Below are 21,517 nucleotides of genomic sequence, written 5' to 3' on the forward strand. Positions count from 1 at the left end.
GGCCTGTCACAGTTTTCTCAGAACTCTCTCAGCCCCACCTGCCTCACAAGGTGTCTGTTGGGGGGAGAGGACAAGAAAGGCAATTGTAAGCCTTATTGAGACTCCGTAAGGCAGAGAAAAGCGAGATATAAAAACCAACTCTTCTTTTTACAGTCCCAGGAATCAGGGATCCTCAGGAAGGTATTATTTATTTAGGAGATTTCTCTGCTGCCTCTCCAGAGTCCTGCTCGAGGTGGGAACAACTGAAAAAGTGCACCCCTGGTTTGCAACCAAGAAACAGCAACATACAAAGGGGTCATTCAAAAAGCTTTCCCACCCTTCCTGCGGTAAAGAGTGCAGTTGTGTGTTTCTGCAACACAGAAACAAAAACAAGCAAAGAAATACATCCCTTTAAAGCTAGCTCCTTGTGTTCCAAAAAAAATAAATAACAGAAAGTGTTGTTTGGCATATAAAAGGCATTTTATGGCTGTAGGTTTTTATTATTATTATTATTATTATTATTATTATTATTATTATTATTATTATTATTTGTTGCTTTCTATGATACAGAAGCACACAATGCACCACAGAAACAAAAAATCCTTCTAGCGCATCCCTTTGCATGCAAAAAAACAAAAAAAAAGGGACATTTTAAAAGCATGGGGGCGGGGATTGCTCTCAAAAGGAATTCTGAGGGGGATCCTTTTGGGTTTTTTGTTTACTTTTTTCTATATATGTTGTCCTCTTCTTGGGAGCTCTGCATTTTAACAGATGCAGAAAGGCATGTGCATCTAGAGGACTATAACAGGAAAAAATTACTTTTGTGTGAAGGCAAAAGGGGGAGGGTCCTTCTGGATCACCCTAAAGCCTCATTTTCTGAATGATGCTAATGAAAAACACAAGGAGAAAGCGCAATTCTATACCTTCTAACTGCAGCCGATACAGCATGGAGCAATTATCAACAATATCAAGCATGGTCCCGCTTGTCTGGCACCTGGGTCCAATCTGTAAGCCACAAAACAGACAGCACTTGGATTGGCCACATTCAAGGAAGAGAGACAACGCAAGAGGGGAGAAGCAGGAGCCCATGGAGGGGGGGGGGGGATTTCCCCTCCCCTGTGAGTCCTTGCAGGTCCCCTATTGCATTCTTCTAATTTTTGAAACTCAAAATTAAACTGCTCTTTATTAACTTGCTTTCTCAGCTCTTTATTAACTTGCTTTATTAACTTGCTTTCTCAGTGGACTTAGTGCCTAAATATCATTAAGGCCCTCTTCTGTAAATCATTTTGATTAAGGTGAGCTAACTTGCACTTTTCATAAAACTAGTACACAGATCTATGCTTGCCCAGAGACAAGTTTGGTTGTTGTGTTCACAATGTCTTATTTTTATTTCATTATTTACAGTACACCTTTCTCACATTTCCACACATGCTGAACAATGTACTTTCAATCCACTTTCATTGAACTTTAGTGACCATTTGCAAGTGGATTTTGACATTTCACACAATAAAATCTAGTTTCAAAGTCCATTGAAAGAGGACAGAAAGTGCATTATTCAAGATGTGTGAAAGTAGAGCCCAACTCAAGAAAGATTACTAAATATGATAAAAACAACTCAGGGTGGGGAGACAATGCAATGAGGTTAGAATTGAAGAACTGGAAAATAACGTAAGCAAAGAAAAAAAATGTCCAAGGCAACAAGACAGTGTACACAAAGATTGTTTAGGGGCATCACAGTGAATACTACAAGAATCAGAATTTCTGTAATAGTATGCCAAAACACTCTCATATTTTAGTACCGTAATACTTGAAATAATTCATAAAAGTGTGGGAAGACTGACAGATGATATTCATATTACCACATAGCTAATACCTTTGAGTAAAGTAAGCATTTATTTATAACCCAGGTATCCTGGGACAGATATCGTCAATCTGGTGGTTTTAATTTGATTAATGCCTGGTGACCTCTGGATTTGACAGTCATCTTGTAAGGATTTCTGAGGTATTTTCACTCTGTCTTCTCTGGCATCAAGAAGCATTTTTGTTTCAACAGTGATTTCTTTGTTGCAAGGCAAGGCTAGAAGTGTGCATTATTATGGGATGCTGCCCGAGTACTGAGATAACTTGCTTAAGAAAAGATTATATATGCACTCAGATTTTGCTCAGGAATAAGCATGGGATATAGGGTGGGAGGAAGAGATGGACTAACACTCATAACTGTATGCTCGCTTTTTTTTTGTAAATATGTAATTTTAAACATTACTATCTTGGATCTTGAGGTTTTATGTTGGAACAAGCATTCAAAAATGGAATGTTTCTCCTTCTGCTTATGAGGTTTTAGACAATTATTCATATATTTATTTACTATTTACTTCAATTATATCCTACCTTTCTCCCCAGTAAGGACCCAAAGCAGCTTACATCTTTCTCCTCTCCTCCATTTTATACTCACAACAACCCTGTGAGGTAGGATAGGCTGAGACTATATGACTGGCCCAAATGCAGCCAAGGTAACTAGGCTTCTCTTGCACAGGACCCCCCTTCTGCCAGCCTGCACCCCCCCTCCAAAGGGTGACATGAGAGTGTCTGTCCTGGAATTTACTGGCCAAAAGAATTTAAACCTGTATAGAAACCCCACATATAAATAATCAGGCCTGTTCTTGGCTTTGGGCTCAGCTTTAACCAACCAGCCTATTGATGACAGAACCTCTCAGCAGAGTGTCGCCCCTTCCCTCCGCTTACATGTTCCTGCCAACATCAGTCAGGTAGATGAAAGCAAAGTTCACATTGTAAAATGGTAAAACAGAGAAGCACAGAAAATAATTCATATTTTAATATCAGCAGCTTGCACAATGCTAGCAGCAAAATGGGTGGACAGTTCTCCAACAACTATATGAGCCTTGCAACAGCGTCTATGGGATTATTTCATAATGAATAAAATATCGATTCAAACTCAATCAATATGAACTGAAGGCTACGAATCCCGTTTTATTGCTGTTTGGTTCCCTATAATTAGTTATTTAACTGAACATGATGTTCTCTCGTATAGATTGCTGTATAGACAAATGATGTATTTTTAGTAAGTTTATTTATTTATTTTAGTCACTAGCTCCAGTAGTTTATTATAAGAGTTATCATTTTGGTTTATAACTATGGGTTTATTCTGTAATATGTTAAACATTAATCATATATAACAAAGCAGTAGACAAGTTGCACGTTTAAGACCAACTAAGTTTTATTCAGAATGCAGGGCCATCCTGAGCAGAGTGGCACCCTTTTAAACTCATTGATGCCGGGGGATTTAAAAGGGTGCAGCTCCACTTAGGGGGGTGCTGTCTGCCTCTTCTTCCTGTTCTGAATATTTCATTCTGGTTTTGTTAATCATGAGGGCACAGAATCGAGGAGGGGCAGCCAAGCCTTCTCCAGCATGTCCTTCAAAAGATATTCCTTATAGGCCTCATGATCAGCGCCGGCTCACCAACTAGGCAAAATAGGTGGTCGCCTAGGGAGCCAGGAGGGTGGGGGTGCCGAATTGGGCTCCCCCCCTCCCGGTGCCCCAGGCAAGCTCCTAGTTTGCCTGCCTCCTCTGCTCACCGCCACTGCCGCCTGCCCCTCCTTACCCTTCCTATCCCTTTGCCTCCCCCCAGGTGGAGAGCCAGTCTGGTGTGGAGAGCCAGTCTGGTGTAGTGGTTAAGTGTGCGGACTCTTATCTGGGAGAACCAGGTTTGATTCCCCACTCCTCCACTTGCACCTGCTGGAATGGCCTTGGGTAAGCCATAGCTCTCGCAGGAGTTGTCCTTGAAAGGGCAGCTGCTGTGAGAGCCCTCTCAGCCCCACCCACCTCACAGGGTGTCTGTTGTGGGGGAGGAAGATAAAGGAGATTGTGAGCCGCTCTGAGACTCTTCAGAGTGGAGGGCGGGATATAAATCCAATATCTTCTATCTTTTTCAATCAGAGTGCGCCACACCTGGGCCCTGCCAGCCGCAATGCGGCATGCATCTTATCTTTTGAAGGACATGCTGGAGAAGGCTTGGCTCCCCCTCCTCGGTTCGGTGCCCTCATGATTAACAAAACCAGAATGAAATATACAGAACAGGAAGAAGAGGCAGACAGCACCCCCCTAAGTGGAGCTGCACCCTTTTAAATCCACTGGCATCAATGAGCTTAAAAGGGTGCCACTCTGCTCAGGATGGCATTGCAAGCTCTACAGGCCACAGCTTTCCTTGGCCAGGAAAAGCAATTACTTCAGCATCAAGTCACCACACAGCTGGATAGGAATGGCGAGAACAGGGTCGTCTGCCTGCAAGAAAACACTTGTACTTACGTGAGTGTCGTAAATGGTCAGAGCAGCCTCATAGTCACCCTACAAAAGCAAAAAGAATTTCATGCTTTGATTTTTACAGATCTGGTAACAAGTAGCACGGACAGAAGTGAGTAGGCTCAGACCATCGCCATTGCTACCCACCACCCCAATCAGGAATTTGGCTGTTATCAAGGAGTGGGATGCAACTAGAAGCAGACTGTGTGAAGAATGATAAAATCTAAATTTCGTTGCCACAATTTCTGGCAGACTGGAAAACCAACTTGCTTTCTTGCATGATGTTAGCAGAGAAAGATATCTGCACCCTTGCACAGTAACTGCAATTTAAAACATTTGTTCTTATATACCTTGCCTTTCTCCCCAGCGGGAACCCAAAGCAATTTAGATCATTCTAATTGATGGAGACTGACCAAGAGAGAGATCTTGGGGTCGTGGTAGATAACTCACTGAAAATGTCGAGACAGTGTGCGACTGCAATAAAGAAGGCCAACGCCATGCTGGGAATTATTAGGAAGGGAATTGAAAACAAATCAGCCATTATCATAATGCCCCTGTATAAATCAATGGTGTGGCCTCATTTGGAGTACTGTGTACAATTCTGGTCACTACACCTCAAAAAAGGGCAACTAGAATGATTAAAAGGTTGGAACACTTTCCCTATGAAGAAAGGTTAAAATGCTTGGGGCTCTTTAGCTTGGAGAAACATTGACTGAGGGGTGACATGATAGAGGTTTACAAGATTATGCATGGAACAGAGAAGGTAGAGAAAGAAGTTCTTTTCTCCCTTTCTCACAATACAAGAACTCGTGGGCACTCAATGAAATTGCTGAGCAGTTGGATTAGAATGGATAAAAGGAAGTACTTCTTCACCCAAAAGGTGATTAACACGTGGAATTCACTGCCACAGGGGGTGGTGGCAGCTACAAGCATAGCCAGCTTCAAGAGGGAATTGGATAAACATATGGAGCAGAGGTCCATCAGTGGCTATTAGCCACAGCATATTGTTGGAACTCTCTGTCTGGGGCAGTGATGCTCTGTATTCTTGGTGCTTGGTGGGGGGGGCAACAGTGGGAGGGCTTCCAGTGTCCTGGCCCCACTGATGGACCTCCTGAAGGCACCTGGGTTTTTTGGCCACTGTGGGACACAAGAGTGTTGGACTGGATGGGCCATTGGCTTGATCCAACATGGCTTCTCTTATGTTCTTATTCTCCTCTCCTCCATTTTATACTTACAACAACCCTGCAAGGTAAGTTAGATTGCCCCAAGGTCAGCCAGCAAGCGCCCATGACAGAGTGGAATGGGGGTGGGGGGTGTTTGATCTCAGCTCTCTGAGAACACCGGCCTGGATATTGCAGAAAGCATCCCCAACTACCAAACTGGCATTAATGCCACAACCTTCCAGCATGCATGTGGATAATGCCACCCATATACATCAGGGGTCAAACCTCATGTGCCACAGTAGCTATGCTGCACACACACAGAGCCAGATCTATTTAGCAACTTAAAAACAAAGTGTTAATTCATTATTGTTCTGTTACAGAAGGTTTCACAATGATCTTCTGCCCAAGTTTACCACAGCTTGGCTAGAGCTACACTGAAGGATCAGGTGTCTGCAGTCCACCACCTCCCTAGTCAAGGTCGATGCACAGGAATTACAGGTAGGCAGAGCCGTAGCACATGAGTGTGCTGCCACAGCCTTGCACATGAGCCCACAGAAGAGGAAAAGTAGTTCTCACGTGGTTGTGATTTTCTGTATTTTAAGGGAAGGTTATGTTGCTGTTTTAAAATGTACATTTTTGGAGAACTTGGACAGAAAAGGAGCCAACTGTGTAGATAAATTATTTGCCTCCCCCCCCCCCCGCCACAAATGATTCTTTAGAAAGAAAGGAACAAAATGAAATCAAGGAAATCTGTATGAGGCGGCCTTTGAAATCACCTCATCTAATTAACTGTCTCAAACCATACATACATGCAAGATAGATCAAGATGGGTAACCATGTTAGTCTGTCTGTAGCAGTAGAAAAGGTTTGCCCCGTGGCACAGAGTGGTAAAGCTACAGTACTACAGTCCAAGTTCTCTGCTCACGACCTGAGTTCGATCCCAGCAAAAGCTGAGTTCAGGTAGCCGACTCGAGGTTGACTCAGCCTTTCATCTTTCCGAGGTTGGTAAAATGGGTACCCAGCTTGCTGGGGGGAAAGTGTAAAAGACTGGGGAAGGCAAACCACCCCGTAAAATGTCTGCTGTAAAAACGTCATGATTCGACGTCACCCCAGAGTCGGAAACGACTGGTGCTTGCAAAGGGGACTGCCTCTCTCTCTCTTTTTTTAAGCAGTAGAAAAGAGCAGTAGAAATGAATCCAGGAGCACCTTCAAGACTAACAGAACCTGTGGCAGGGGATGAGTTTCGTGGGTCACTGCTCACTTCTACCATGCCACAGGTTCTGTTAGTCTTGAAGGTGTTACTGGACTCATACACACAAGAGAAACCAACTAACATTTTCAACCATGGCATGTGCTGCTTTCTTGTAAAGAAGGAATTAATCTCATTCCACACACTTTTTTCTCCAAATGGGGCAATATTAGCACCCTAGATCCCAAGACAGGGGGAATTTAAAATGCCACCTGACCAGAATGAAGAAAAATACTGTGAAAAATTGTGTGTGTGCACAAGAATCAAAAAGTATCAAAATTCATCTAAATGAGCAAACCAAATGAAGGGAAAGAAATGACAAAAGGACAGAAGAAAAATCAACCTTATTTCAAGGATTTTCATGTGAACACTGGCAAAGCAGCAGAAATTTCCACATACCTTTTCAATAAAATATAAAGCCCAGTGCCAGTAGTTGTGGCAAGCAAGCATATCACCATCCTGGTAAGAATGGGAAAAAGCAATTTTTTACATTAAATTAAAGCATTGAACAACTAGAAGAAATTCCAGGACTATTCAGAGGCAGAATACTCCATAGTGGGCAGGCTACATGGGTCCCCAATTCAATCTACTGTGCGCCCCCCCCCTCCAACAGCATCTGATTTCAAGGATCCCACTTGCAAAATTAATCCTTACAACATCCATGGAAGGCATTCTCACCCCTATAATTCTGGCCGGAAGGTGGGGGAAGAAAGGATAATGGCTTGCACACCCAGTGAGTATAGTGGTGGCTTAGGGGAATTTGGACTTCATAGTTCGCAACTTAGTAAAACATTCATACCTCACTTTTCCATCTGAGACCTACAAAACAGTTCACACCAATGTTCCCTCTAAGCTGCAGAGTTTTGTGAGCAAAAATTCTACTTTATGAGCTACTGGCATTAAAGTTGTGTGTTACTGGCATTACAGCTGTGAGCTACTGCATAAATTAGTGCACTCTGGGGTCATCCTTCCTGAGCTAAGACAAAAATGTGTGAGCTGGAGGTGAAAAATCTGTGAGCTAGCTAATGCTAACTCAGCTTAGAGGGAACACTGGTTCACAATAATAAAAACACTGACCAATTAAATGACAGCTCTTACACTAAGGCTGCAGACCTCGAACACTTTCTGGGGAGTTAACCCCACTAAATAAAACTGAACTTAATTCTAAGTAGACCTGCATATGATTGTTCCCCACTTGACAGCCAAGTGAGAGGAGCTGACCTTCCAGTTGTTTTCAGTTTGCTTCATGAAGTCCAGTCCACTCTTCAGGTCTGGTTTCATTTCATTCACATGAGCAATGGTGTGGACGGACCATGCGTCTGTCTGGTTGATTGCTAAAGCCTAAGAGAAGAAGGGTGGGAGAGATAAAGAGTCTCCATTATGGGAGATTAACTGAAGTACTGCCTTCTTATTCCTCACTCTATTTTTTTAGAAAAGCCTCAAGTGGCTTGTGTCTCTTGGGTGGGCACAATGACAAGTAACAGAGGAATAATAGCTAGGACACCAAGATAAAGAATGGGATAGAGAAGGCAGAGAAAGAAATGCTTTTCTCCTTGTCTCACAATACAAAATCTTATGGTCACTCAATGAAACCAATGAGCAGTAAGCTTACAATAAAGGAAGTAGTTCTTCACCCAAAAAAGTCATTAACACGTGGAATTCGGTGCTGCAAGAAGTAGTGATGGCTACAAGAACAGACAGCGTCAAGAGGGAATTGGATAAACATTTGTTGTGTTTAATTGGATATGTTGTATTTATTGTTGTTGTAATGTTTTAATGTTGTAAGCCGCCCTGAACCCGCCTTGTGGGATAGCGCGTGGTATAAATCGTAAATTAAATTAAATGTGGAGTGGTGGTCCATCAGTGGTTATTACCCACAAGGTATAGATGCAACACTATTTCTGGGGCAGTAATGCTCTGTATTCTTGGTGTCTAGGGGGTAAACCAGGGGTGTCAAACATGCAGTTTGGGAGCTGAACCAGGCCTCCAGAGGGCTCCTATCAGGCCCCCGAGCAACTAGCTGTCGTCTGCTTTCTTTTCCCTATATCTTGCTTCCTTCTGCATAACAGTTAGCTTGGCAAGGCTTGCTCAACTGCATAGGAGCTACAGAGCAAAACCTCTATTTTCTCCATTGGCTGAGGCTCCTCCCTTGGGGAGGAAGGGGGGAAGAATAGTTTGCTTCACCAGGCTCTCTCAATTGCACAGCAGAGCTACTGAGCCAAGCCTCTCTTCTTCCTATTGGCTGAAGCTCCCCCCCCCCCGGTCTTCGGGGAAGGAAGGAAAGAGCCAGAGTTTTCTTTGCCCAGTTCCCTGGATCCCATGGGAGAAATAAAGAAAGCACCTTTAAGACCAATGAGTGCTAACATTTTAAGCATGTTTTAAGTTTTTAAAAAAATATATTTGTGTTTGTCCGTGTTCTTTATAAAATTTATATCTCTGCTACCTAATCTTAAATAGGTACAAACATGGCCCAGCCCAATATGGTTCGGCCCAACCAGACAAGGCCCGGCCCAACAAGGTCTCTTTTATGTCAGATCCAGCCCTCATAACAAATGAGTTTGACACCCTGGGGTAAACAGTGGAAGGAGTTCTGGCCCTGCTGGTGGACCTCCTGATGGTATCTAGGACTTTTTGCCACTGTGTGATACAGTGTGTTGGACTGGATGGGCCACTGGCCTGATCCAACACAGCTTCTCTTATGTTCTTAAGAAGGAAAGAGCTCTGCCAGAAGGAAGGGAGATGAGAGAGCAGCCAGCCGCACACCCAAGTGAGTCTATCGGAGGAGATGAAAACAGATAGCAACTGACAGAACAGTGTGAGGAGGTGGAGTGAGCAAAGCAAGTTGGAGTAGAGTGTGTTCTGGGCTCTCCACTCTTGATAAGAGAAATTCAGTGAAGCTAGCAGATTTTTAAAACACTGGAAAACCATCATCTTTTTTCATGGACTGAGAGTTACTACTAGCCACTTTCCTCACTCAGCACTTCCACAGACACGTTGAAAATGCCAGCGGTTAGCCTTTGGCTTTCTTTACCTCATAGGCAAGCTTCTCTGCACGATCAAAGAAATTGGTTTCCATAAGCCCGAAGGAGTACAAGCCTTTCAGGTAACTAAGCAAAGAGTGAAAAAGCCTAATTAATATCCCAGTAAAGATAACTCTAGTCTATAAACACTAGTTATGTACAATCTTAGTATTTCTGAGAGGGTCTCTCCAGAAATTAGTATATTCAGGGAATCAACTCTGCATTCTCAATAGACTTGACAGCAGCTACAAAGTCTGTGTAATAATGCGAGCGGCAAGCAAGAAATCTCATCTCAATCAACAATTCACTAAGCCACTTACTATAAGCCACTGTCTCTCAAACAATATCATCTTAGATTCCTAAGAATGCTTTCCTGACAGTTAAGTGCTGCCCACTGAGTAGACCTGACTAGGATTGTTCTATGAGACAGCAATCCTAAACAGTCGGTTCAGAATTCTATTCAGGGGTGGAATTCTAGCAGGAGCTCTATTTGCATATTAGGCCACACACCCCTGATGTGGCCAATCCAAGAACTTACAAAGAAGAGCCTTGTAAACTCTTGGAGGACTGGCTACATCACAAGTGTGTGGCCTAATATGCAAAGAAGCTCCTGCTAGAATTCCACCCCTGATGCTACTCACGTCTCTTCAGTGGGGCTTACTCCTAAGGATGTCACTGCCAATGATACTTGGTGGAAAGTGAATTGTTCCATCAGATTTGGTTGTGAACTTGGTATGTGTTTTAAATCTGTATGTTTTCAAAATGGCAATTTGTGTGTTTTTAATCCATTTAGTTTTGTTAACTGGACTAATATGTCCTCGCAGCTTTGTACTACACTGTCTGCCTTGAGACGATGGAAATAAGGTGGAAGAAAAATGTTTTCAATAAATAAATACTGGAAAACACTAAAACATCTGTGAAATGTAACTGATTCTGAAAGGGTCTCTGAAACCAATTTGCATTGAATTACATGCCATTCTGTAGGACTACAAACTCAGTAAGGAACATTTACATATGTTCTTTGGTTTAAGAAAATACCATATTAAAAAACAGCTTGTGTGGACAGCTGAAGAACAAAAATTATCTTACCTACTGAGAGGCATGTCATGTGTCCAGTGAGGATAAACTCGGGCCACAGAATCTCTCATTTGTGCCTGATATCCCAAGTAAAAATAAGTATCATGTGCAAATTTAATAGCCAACAAGTCAGTTGGGTGGTTGTGTAGAATTTGTTCCCAAGTATCACAAGCTTTAGGAAGCTCCCTACAGGGGAGAAAACACACAGGTTGCTGACAGCCACTTACCTGTTCAGGTTTAATTTTTAAAACAAAAGCTACTAAACTTAATTCAGGCCTACACAGCCTGTGATCCACTAAGCCAAACATAACCCATTGGTCATGCAGGGCTGATTCCCAGGGACTAGGTTCAAGAGGTGACCTGGTGTAAATGGCTGGTGGACCAACACCTTTGTCTCGGCAGGTCATAAGATGAGGAGGCTTGACATGGCAAACTATAACGTAACAGAAGGAGCCCCACTGGTGGACTTCCTGATGGTACCTGGATTTTGGCCACCGTGTGACAGTGTTGGACAAAATGGGCTACTGGCTTGATCCAACATGGCTTCTCTTATGAACTTATGAGCACCCCCGTCCCCCACGCAAAAAAAAAGTTTTCCCACCCCTGATTCCAAAACATTTTATATTTACTTGCAAGCTGGAATGTCTGGGTAAGATATGTGTAAGATAAGATAGGTAAGATAAGGGGCAAGGAGAACTAATCCAGAAACTATATGACAGAAGTAGAACAAAGTAGGAGCCAAGTTGAACACAAAAGCTTACATTCTGAATAAAACTTTGTTGGTCTTAAAGGTGCAACATGACTCCTACTTTGTTCTACTGCTTCAGACCAACATAGCTGCCCACTTGGATCTATTTGACAGAAGGAATTTCAAACAATGAAAAGCATACTAGAGAAGCCTACACTCTTGACAAGGTTCATTTTTACAAAGAAAGTTAACAAGAAATGGTTTATACAAGAAAGGGGGGGAAACTGGAAAACAGGTATGCCCGTTTAGATCTTTCTAACAAGGATGATTGCTGAGAAAATATTTCTAGAGCATTAGATCTTATTGAAAGGCTAACAGTCTTTTTACTACATTTATTGTATGTCTCTCATTGTTCTTATGGCATGTGTGTAAATTCTTCATGTGTATCATATCAGAATTTTTTTCCAATCATATACTCAAACAATGATGACAAACCATTCAAACCAGATTAGTCTGTAACGTATGTAAAAGCTGGGATTCTAACAAGAACTTACAGTGAACTAACAAAACGACCCCTGGGCATGTGTAAATTCTGAAGTTCACCTTGAGTCTCAGCAAGAAAGGTGAGCTATAAGTCAAAAAATTAAATAATGGCTTCTGGACATATTCTCCACACACCAAGGGCCTACCCGTTAGCAAAGAGCTCCACCGCTGAGACGTGCAGCTTCTCCCGCTCAGTTAATGGCTGAGACTGTGAGAGTACCAACATTTTCTTTATTGCGCCATCTAATTTTTTGTCAAGCCGCACTGAACTCCCAGTACCAATCAGAGTCAAACCATTAGCAATCACATGCCCCATTGCTGCAGAGGGGAAAAAACCCAAAGTAAAGAATCTTTAGACAAAATTTCACAGAGTTCTTGTTCTTCACATTCAGAAACCCTAGGGCCAAGAGCTGGTATGAAAGACTACATCGGGCTCTTTTTCTAGCAGGAGCTCCTCTGCATATTAGGCCATGCCCCCCTGATATAGCCAATCCTCCTGGAGCTTACAGTAGGCTCTGTACTAAGAGCTCTCTAAGCTCTTTGAGGATTGGCTACATCAGGGGTGCATGGCCTAATATGCAGAGGAGCTCCTGCTAGAAAAAGAGCATCCACTTCTCTCCCTCACAGGCTAGATTTCCATCTGCTTTTCTGTCCCCTTACTGACTGAGCAGACATGGTAACATGCTTTCTTCTCATCTGAAGAAACCTTGGCTTTCCCACCCTGCCAGTAAAATATCTTTTCGCTCTATGCTCAGTCCAGGAACCTGAGGGAAGGGACAGGATCGACCTTCAACGTAAATCCTTGAAAATGGCACTTGAGGAGTCTTTTTAATTAAAAAATAACAAAAGGTTTTTATTTTTGAATTATAAAGAGAAAAGGTCAGGTGAAATCAGGGACTGAAATTACTGAGGTAAAATTCATACAAGCACAGACATTTGTTCTTATCAGGCTGATGAGAGGTTCTACACCGGTTTGGTGTAGTGGTTAAGTGTGCGGACTCTTATCTGGGAGAACCAGGTTTGATTCCCCACTCCTCCACTTGCACCTGCTGGAATGGCCTTGGGTCAGCCATAGCTCTGGCAGAGGTTGTCCTTGAAAGGGCAGCTGCTGTGAGAGCCCTCTCCAGCCCCACCCACCTCACAGGGTGACTGTTGTGGGGAGGAAAGTAAAGGAGATTGTGAGCCGCTCTGAGACTCTTCGGAGTGAAGGGCGGGATATAAATCCAATATCTTCTTCTTCTTCTTAAATAATTCAGTTACTTAGATCTTTTTTATTACAAGGCTTTAGTTCCAGTTTTTTCCTAAACACTCTAATTCACTTTATTTATATATTCGGTGACTCTTTTCATGCCCACAAGTCTGGTATCCTCATCGCAGTACCCAAACCCAAAAGACCTTAGTCTAAGACCCTGGAGTGCCACTGCCAGCCTGAGCAAACAATACTCTCCTCGATGGACCGGTGGTCAGTATAAGGCAGCTTCATGTGTATCGTATCAGAATTTTTTCCCCAATCATATATTCAAACAATGATGACAAACCATTCAAACCAGATTAGTCTGTAACATATGTAAAAGCTGGGATTCTAACAAGAACTAACTACAGTGAACTAACAACTTATTAACTTTTACGAATTTCCCTGTGTGATGATGATTGTTTTTAAGCTATCAAGTATTGGGGCCTTGAACTCCACAAGGCAGAAAGATGACTAGCAAATGTTTCAAATAAATAAATATTAGTATACCTACAATGACTTGTTTCTGAGGTATTAAAATTATTACATTTGCTTTGATGCCAAAATTCTTCATTTAAGCATGACCAAAGGACCACTAATTACTTTGTGCATTTCAATGAAGCAGAAAATACTTAAGAACATTAGAGCTGTGTCTCACTTAATTTCTTTTTCCCCCCCTCTCCTTGAAAGGACAAAAGATTTCAGAGAGTTCATCCAAGTTTGTGGGCTTGGAATAAAAATTCCAAAATTACAACTGTCAGCAAACTAGATCAGCCAGCGGGCCAATCTAGTTACAGACAGCATTAGAACATTTTAAAAAACAAACAAGCCATGCACTGCCCTACCGCAGGACTTCAGGAAAGATCAAATAAAACATACAAAAGGAACTCATGACCCAGAAAGGGAGGAAACTTTATTTTCTTATAACCATATTGCTTCAGACCAATACCTGGTGCTATAAAACATCGTTTTTGCTTTATCTTTTACTTTTATTTGTGCAAACATGACAACTAAACTTTTTTTTTTAAGAGCTGGGAACTACCAGAATCTTTTTGTGCAAAAGCCAGTATTTTGGAATGAGTGCCTGGCATTTCTTGAGTTTAATTGGAATGTTCTGAGCCAAAGTTCATGGGCTGCACCGCCCATATTCAAAGCAGAAGAAGCCTTCCTCCTGATGTAGGCAGTATTTGGTAGCCTTAAGCCCTCATGCAACGTAACAGACTTTTCAGTTTGATGTACAGGATCAGTAATCCTGGCATCTTCATCTGGTTTAAAGACTTCTTTGAATAAAGAGCCATTATGGTATACTGGTTAGTGGACTAGTGCATAAGAGCTGGGTTCGAACCTCCACATTTCAAGAAGCATGTGACTTTGGGCCACTCTCTCTCAGCCTAGCCTACTAAACAGGGCTGATGTAAGGATAAAAGGGGGGTGGGGATTATGTATGGCAGCCTGAGCCCCTTACAAAGAACAGTGAGATAAGAATGTCTAGGCAAAAACTGAGCTTGGGGGCTCATCAATGGAAGCAGGGAACCCACACATGATAAAGAAAGAGGAGATGAATTCTAAAATCTTCCACTTAACACTTAAGGAGTGTCAATTGTTTTTAAAGCTTCTGAGATGCAGTAAACAAGTATATCAGGTTTACTGCTCTAAGTTACAACATGAGTGCCAAGCCTGGGGTTCAAAATTCTGGTATCTGTATAAGACAGGAGGTGAAACTAGAGACTGATCAGAAAGCCCAACAGACTCTGGCAAGAAACGAAGCTCACAGAAAAATGCTTTATGTTGCCTTCTGTGGCTGAAGCGGGTAAATACAACAAGCTGAGCCTGCATTCTACTGCGAGAGCAGGAACTACTCAAGAAATAGGCAGGGGAATAGTCTGTACAGCTGCTGCTTGCTTCCCTGCAACTCACCAGAACTTATGAGAAGGGGTTTTTTGTAGAAAAAGCCCAGCAGGAACTCATTTGTATATATTAGGCCACACCTCCTGATGCCAAGCCAGCCAGAACGCATTCCTGTGCGTTCCTGCTGGGGGAAAAAAGCCTTGCTTATGAGCATGACTACAATGGAAGCATTTGTGAGGGCCAAGGCTCAGTGGGAGAACATCTGCTTGGCCCACAGAAGGCACCACGTTCAATCTCCAGCATCTCCAATTAAAAGGATCAGGTGGGAGAGATATGAAAGACCTTTGCCTGAAAGCCTAGAGAGCATGCTGCCAATCTGAGTAGAATACAGATCTGAATGGTCTGATTCAGCATAACACAGCTTCATGTGTCACATAAAAGTTTCTCACACAGGAAATCATGAAATGATGCGTTATGGATAAGCACAACAAGCACATTTCATTCCAGCATGTACCCCAAATGGTAACTGTGCTGCAGAAAAATCCAGCTTTGCTCAAAAATGTCAAGCACTAAACCCAAAATACCGCAAGAGTCAACTTTATGTCTCTTCACCTAGCAACAATCATAATTGTTTGGTGATAGGGTTTGCCCCCACCACTGTGGCCTCTTGTTAAAGATACCTGCTGGGCCACAAGTGAGCAGATGGGAAGGGAAAAAGGAAAACCACAAAAAAAGGAAGACAAGGAACAGTGCCATGCCCTCTGCAGGAAATGCAAAATAAACCAAAGGAGAAAGAAAAAAGGCGAGAGCAATTAAAAGCAGTTGTGAGGAGATATATGGAGAACATTCCATTCACTCTAGCTCAGGCTTTCTCTTCCATAACTTTTTAAGACAGGAACATTCATTTGGCAAAGAAAAGTGCAACTTCATAACCCATCTGAGTTTTGAAAGTTTTTTGCGCTACATGCATATATTTCACTATCTTTTCTTGCCAATCCATCCAGAATATAAGTTCTGTATCCCCAAAAGCTTGCAAAATGCATTGTGAATGTTGGTGCACCCTAATCCAACAATTGTTTCATTGACCCATTAAATCTTTCTTGCGCTTTTGTGAAAGCTTTCTTTGACCATATGTTTACATTTTGCAGCACGGGAAAGCAAGATTTCCATGTCAGGTAAGTTCACTTCATTCTAAAAATTACTTACTAAAATTTGGATCAGCTGCTTCTAATTTTGAGAGAGATCCTTCAATGCCTCCTAGACTTTTATCGTTTGTCCATTTTGTGTACTGCAACCACAAAGAGAATGCACCTCGTTAAGAATCTATGCAGAAAACTGCATTTTCAGCTTTCAATATATGTGGAAATCAAGGGGGACATTCTTAAGAACACTTTCTTTGTTCAATTCAATTATAGCATTACTAACAGACCTAAGTTCTGCTTGTCCAATCACTGGAATGGACTGGGATGTGGAATGGTTGGATGCAGCCTGATCTGGTCAGATCATGGAAGATAAGCAGTGTTAGTACTTGGAAGGGAGACCGCCAAGGAAGACTCTGTAGAGGAAGGCAATGGCAAACCACCTCTGCTCCTCACCTGCCTTGAAAACCCCCGGCTGGGGTTGCAAGTACATAGAATGGATTAGCCAACTATGTCGCCTTTTGGGTTGTGTTCCCAAGGCCATTTCCGATGAATCAGAAGAATTAATGGCTACCTAATATACAACTGTGCATACAGTGGGGTTAAGGAAAGGAAAGATGGCAACAAAGATGGTGAGGGGTCTGGAGACCAAGTCCTATGAAGAAATGTTGAAGGAGCTGGGCATGTTTAGCCTGAAGAAGAGGTGGCTGAGACGTGATATGATGACCATCTTCAAGTACTTGAAGGGCTGTCATATAGAGGATGGTGTGGAATTGTTTTCTGTTGCCCTAGAAGGTAGGACAAGAACCAATGGGTTGAAATTAAAATCAGAAGAGTTTCTGGCTCAACATTAGGATGAACTTCCTGACAGAGCAGTTTCTCAGTGGGATAGGCTTCCTCGGGAGGTGGTCAGCTCTTCTTCCTTGGAGATGTTTAAACAGAGGCTAGAAGGCCATCTGACAGCAAAGCTGATCCTATGAACTTAGGGGGAGGTATTTGCGAATTTCCTGCATGGTGCAGGGGGTTGGACTAGATGACCCTTCCAACTCTATGATTCTATGAACTGCCCACAGAAGAATTTCCTTAAACATCCTACTTAAATATTTGAGATTCAGGGAACAACAGATGCTACAGTATAATGGAAACTACATAAGCATTCACCTAATCAGGACTCTGGATTGTAAATTCATGGAAGCTCCATTAAATTGAAAGGAAATCCCTTTCTATATTAAATAATCTAAAAGTGGTGCAACTACATATTAGGTTCATTTATCACGCTATAATTTACATGTTGAAGATGGTTAGTCATGTGGATGGTCACATGCATGAGAGGGACCCCTTTTCTTAGGGTAACTTCCCTTCCCCCTTTATGTGGAGAAATCTGCAGACAGCATCCACAGGAGACAATCAGCTGGAACTAAATACAGATTGATTTATGTCTGTTAACTTCTCCAATAATCTCTTCATCATTCCTACCTGAGTAAGTGTGGCATCAAACATTTTACAAGCCTCATTACTTGTGGTGGAAAGGACGAGTCCAGCATCCTGCCAAGCCTATGGAAGACACAAAAGAGTACAATGTGTATGTTGTTTCTGATGAAGACAGAACATTAATGGAAATTTCGAAGCCAAGGGAAGAGGCGAATCTGTTCACATCTGTGTTTCAAACAAAAACAAAAATTTGGCAGAAATTAAAATACATGCAAAATGAATTTAAGCATACAACATGTGTTGTGTAGAATCTGGCACTGTTATACATGGGACTTTTATTGCTTTTGAGCCTTGTGCAAACCTGCCCTTTGACAGGCGATGCAAACCATGCCATTAACTCTGATAGCCCAGAAGATTTCTCAAGAACGTGAGCATATTTTGTGTGATACAGCAACCAGAAACATGTTTTTGTTGTACAGAACAATTACAGTTCTGAATGCAAACAATGTGATGTTGCGTGTCCCCTTTAAAAATTAGCCTTTTTTTTATTAAAGCACATTTACCAAGAAAAATGTCATCCTCAGAAAAAGATAGCCCTATTCATGTCTACTCAGTTGTAAATTCCAGTGTTCTACAACCCTCTGAGATAACATTTAATAAGTCTGTTTAATATGTTTTTTATACTTTCATCTGGAGAGCTTCCATCTTTGCTTCTTTTTCAGAGCGTGTCGAAATTCAATTTGATATCCACTAGCCACGCCTTGTGCCCATTGAAGTCTTCAGAGCATCACCAGCACAGAGAGACAGGAACACCGTGATCCTCCTGAAAGTTATGTTTCTCTCTCCCTCACCCCATTTTATTTTAACATCTGGCCTGATGAAGCCTTCTGGGGAAATCAAAAGCTTGCGCATAGGTCCTAATAAAAAGTAACATATAAATTCAGGTGTTGGATTTTACTACCCTTAATAGGATCACAAATCCATTGCCTTAGGCAACCACTTACAGTGAAGACTGAATGTTCTCTGCCCTTCGGATCACTGTGGTTTTTACAACTAGCTTTAAAGGCAGAGGCAGATTGGCCATCAGGGCCACCAAGAAAAGTCCCAGTGGGCTGCTGACACTGGGGGGGGGGGGGGCGGTTGTCCAGGCCCAAAGAGAATATCATACACAATCTACACATACCCAGCCTCACCTGGTCCTGCCCCACCCAGCGACGGACAGGCCAGCACCAGCCTCATCCTGCCCAGCTGGCATGGCAGGCTTTCCCTCCTTCTTTGGGGTGTGTGCTTTTCCTGTCTCCTCTAAACTGTCCCTGCTTCAATGGCATAATCAACCACTAGCTCTTCTCTCTCCCTTCCTCCCCCCCCCCCCCCCAGCATTAAGTCCGGCTTTTTCGGAAGGAAGCAACTAACAGTGTAATCCTATGCAGTCACTCTGAAATCAATGGGTTTAGATTGGAACAACTCTATACAGGGAAAAAAATTTGAATCCAGTGACTTTGAACTTTATCCTTTTAGTGCATGCATACCTGTGCTAGTAACAACGCTGGCAACTGCACACAGGGGAAAGTTCAGCCTGTAATCATCTCTAACTGAACTCGCTTCAAATCCATGAACAAGGCCCACTGACTTCTTAAAAGTATATTAAAAGAAAGATTTCTGCAACAACCAGGAATTGGGAGAGGGGGGCTATCTCCTAATCACGTTTGTTCACAGAGACCATTCTGACAGAGGAAGTGACATATAAGATTTTAAATCTAGTTTCTGCAAAAGTGCATTCCCCGGGTGGTGTTAAAAGCGGATGAGCAAGTTTGCCTCACTGGAATTAGGATTTATAACCTAATACTAGAAACTTGTGGGGCATATTTCCACTCCTGGAGAACTGGGAAAAATCTGCAGTCTTTCAAAACTAAACTCACACAGATGCATTTAAGCTTCTGTGTAGGCATATCTTCTCCATAGATGCACACTGGCACGATGTAAAATAGAACAGACACCTGAAGAGACTAACAATCTTGATTTCGGCATGAACTTTTATGAGACAATACCATTGGATTATTGTTTTATTTTGCTTTTCCTGTTTATGAGAGACTGACGAGATCTGAGAGGGCTGCAGCTCCGGTCAGTGGCGCTACAAACATGCACTTTGGAGCCCAGCATTTCAGAGAGATTCCGGCCAAAGGCGCTGCAGGCCGAGAGCCATTCCCTGCTCTCCTCCTCACCCCACGGCCGCTGGCCCTTGGCTGCACAACCGTCTGCGAGAGCATCCTCAGCGCCTGCCGCGCTTTCGAGAGGTCAATAAGCAGGCGGGAAAGCCCCGGTGAACGTGGATTCTGAATATATATGAACATATGAAGCTGCCTTCTACTGAATCAGACCCCCCTTCCCCCCCCCTCGGGTCCATCAAAGGCAGTCTTGTCTACTCAGACTGGCAGCGGCTCTCCAGGGTCTCAGGTTTTTCACGCCTACTTGCCTGGACCCTTTTAAATTGGAGATGCCGAGGACTGAACCTGGGAGGGACCTCTGCTTCCCAAGCAGATGCTCTACCCAGACTGAGCCACCGTCCCTCCCCATTGAAAGTGCATTATTTAGTGTGTGCGAAAGCAGCCCGGGAGTCCTTCCCGCGTCAAATCGCTCGCGGCCCGGAGCCTCGACGGCCCCCCAACCCCCAGGCACACTCCAGAGCCGCCCCGCAGAACCAGACGCTGCCCAGCAGCTTCCCGCCAGCCGAGGAACGCTCTCTGGAGCCCCACCGCGGGGCCGGAGAGAGACCCTCCCCGCCGTCACCTTGCAGTCTCTCCACGACGCCATGTCCTCCGGCGGCCCTTTGGCTCGACTGGGAAGGCGTGTTTGCCACACTCTCCCTTTATTCCCCTTCCGGCCCCGGAAGAGCCTCGGGACAAGGGAGACACCTTCTGCCCGCCCAGAAAGCAACACAGAGGCGCCGCCCCAGAGCTGCCAGGATGGCATTACGCAAGACCGCCCCTTCCCCGCCTTGGCCCGTTTTCAATGGCAGGGTTTGTTTGTTTTTTTCCCGCTCACATTTTTTGGGGAGATCAGAGGTGCATGGCAGAACATCTGGGACACTGAGCAGAAATCCAGGGATTACTGCACTGGTTGCAAACTCAGCTGAAGAAGGGGACTGCGGAAGCTCGTAAATGTTCAAGAGTCCAGTAGCAGTTCTCGTGTCCGTGTACTAGCTGTTTAATTCCAATTTAATAACTGAATGACAATATCTGAGGAAACAAATCATACCTATTTGTAAAATGGGATGCTAAATCTAGAGGTTAAACTTTGCCATGTTGTTTACTCCCAACATTCTCTTCCACTGTAAATGACTATAAATGTTTTGAAGTTTAATAAAATTATTAAAAAAATTTAAAGAGTCCAGTAGCACCTTGAAGACTAACAAAATTTGTGGCAGGGGAGGAGCTTTCATGAGTCACAAAAACGCCTCCCCAGGCCCTGCCACAAATGTTGTTAGTCTTTAAGGTGCACTTGCTCTAGTCCAGGTAGCTCTCCAGATGTTTTTGCCTACAACTCCCATCAGCCCCAGCCACTGGCCATGCTGGCTGGGGCTGATGGGAGTTGTGGGCAAAAAACATCTGGAGAGCTACTGTTGGCCACCCCATCTCTAGTCTTTTCTACTGCTACTGCTGCAGACAAACACAGCTACCCATCTTAATTTCCCTTAATGATATCGACTGCCTAAGTCTGCGGGGGGTGGGGGGAGGAAAGGTCCCCTGTGCAAGCACCATTCGTTTCTGACTCTGGGGTGAAGCTGCTTTCACAACATTTTCACGGCAGACCTTTTTACGGAGTGGTTTGCCA

At 43.3% G+C, this 21,517-nt stretch overlaps 1 protein-coding gene across 1 annotated transcript in view; it reads right to left on the minus strand.

Annotated features, from left to right (window-relative positions):
* TTC38 (tetratricopeptide repeat domain 38) overlaps window positions 1–20,521 on the minus strand; it is a 28,556-nt gene extending 8,035 nt beyond the window's left edge. The window contains exons 1-10 of the mRNA XM_060254145.1: window positions 20,474–20,521; window positions 17,732–17,809; window positions 16,323–16,404; window positions 12,184–12,355; window positions 10,819–10,992; window positions 9,741–9,816; window positions 7,931–8,050; window positions 7,109–7,168; window positions 4,304–4,342; window positions 903–984 (exon numbers count right to left, since the gene is read on the minus strand). Of these exons, the coding sequence (XP_060110128.1) occupies window positions 903–984; window positions 4,304–4,342; window positions 7,109–7,168; window positions 7,931–8,050; window positions 9,741–9,816; window positions 10,819–10,992; window positions 12,184–12,355; window positions 16,323–16,404; window positions 17,732–17,809; window positions 20,474–20,497 (907 nt within the window). The 5' untranslated portion in view covers window positions 20,498–20,521. The remainder of the gene's footprint in view (window positions 1–902; window positions 985–4,303; window positions 4,343–7,108; window positions 7,169–7,930; window positions 8,051–9,740; window positions 9,817–10,818; window positions 10,993–12,183; window positions 12,356–16,322; window positions 16,405–17,731; window positions 17,810–20,473) is intronic.
* Between the last annotated feature and the right edge of the window lie 996 nt (window positions 20,522–21,517).

Source organism: Heteronotia binoei, chromosome 14, assembly GCF_032191835.1.
Source record: "Heteronotia binoei isolate CCM8104 ecotype False Entrance Well chromosome 14, APGP_CSIRO_Hbin_v1, whole genome shotgun sequence".
Classification (NCBI taxonomy): domain Eukaryota; kingdom Metazoa; phylum Chordata; class Lepidosauria; order Squamata; family Gekkonidae; genus Heteronotia; species Heteronotia binoei.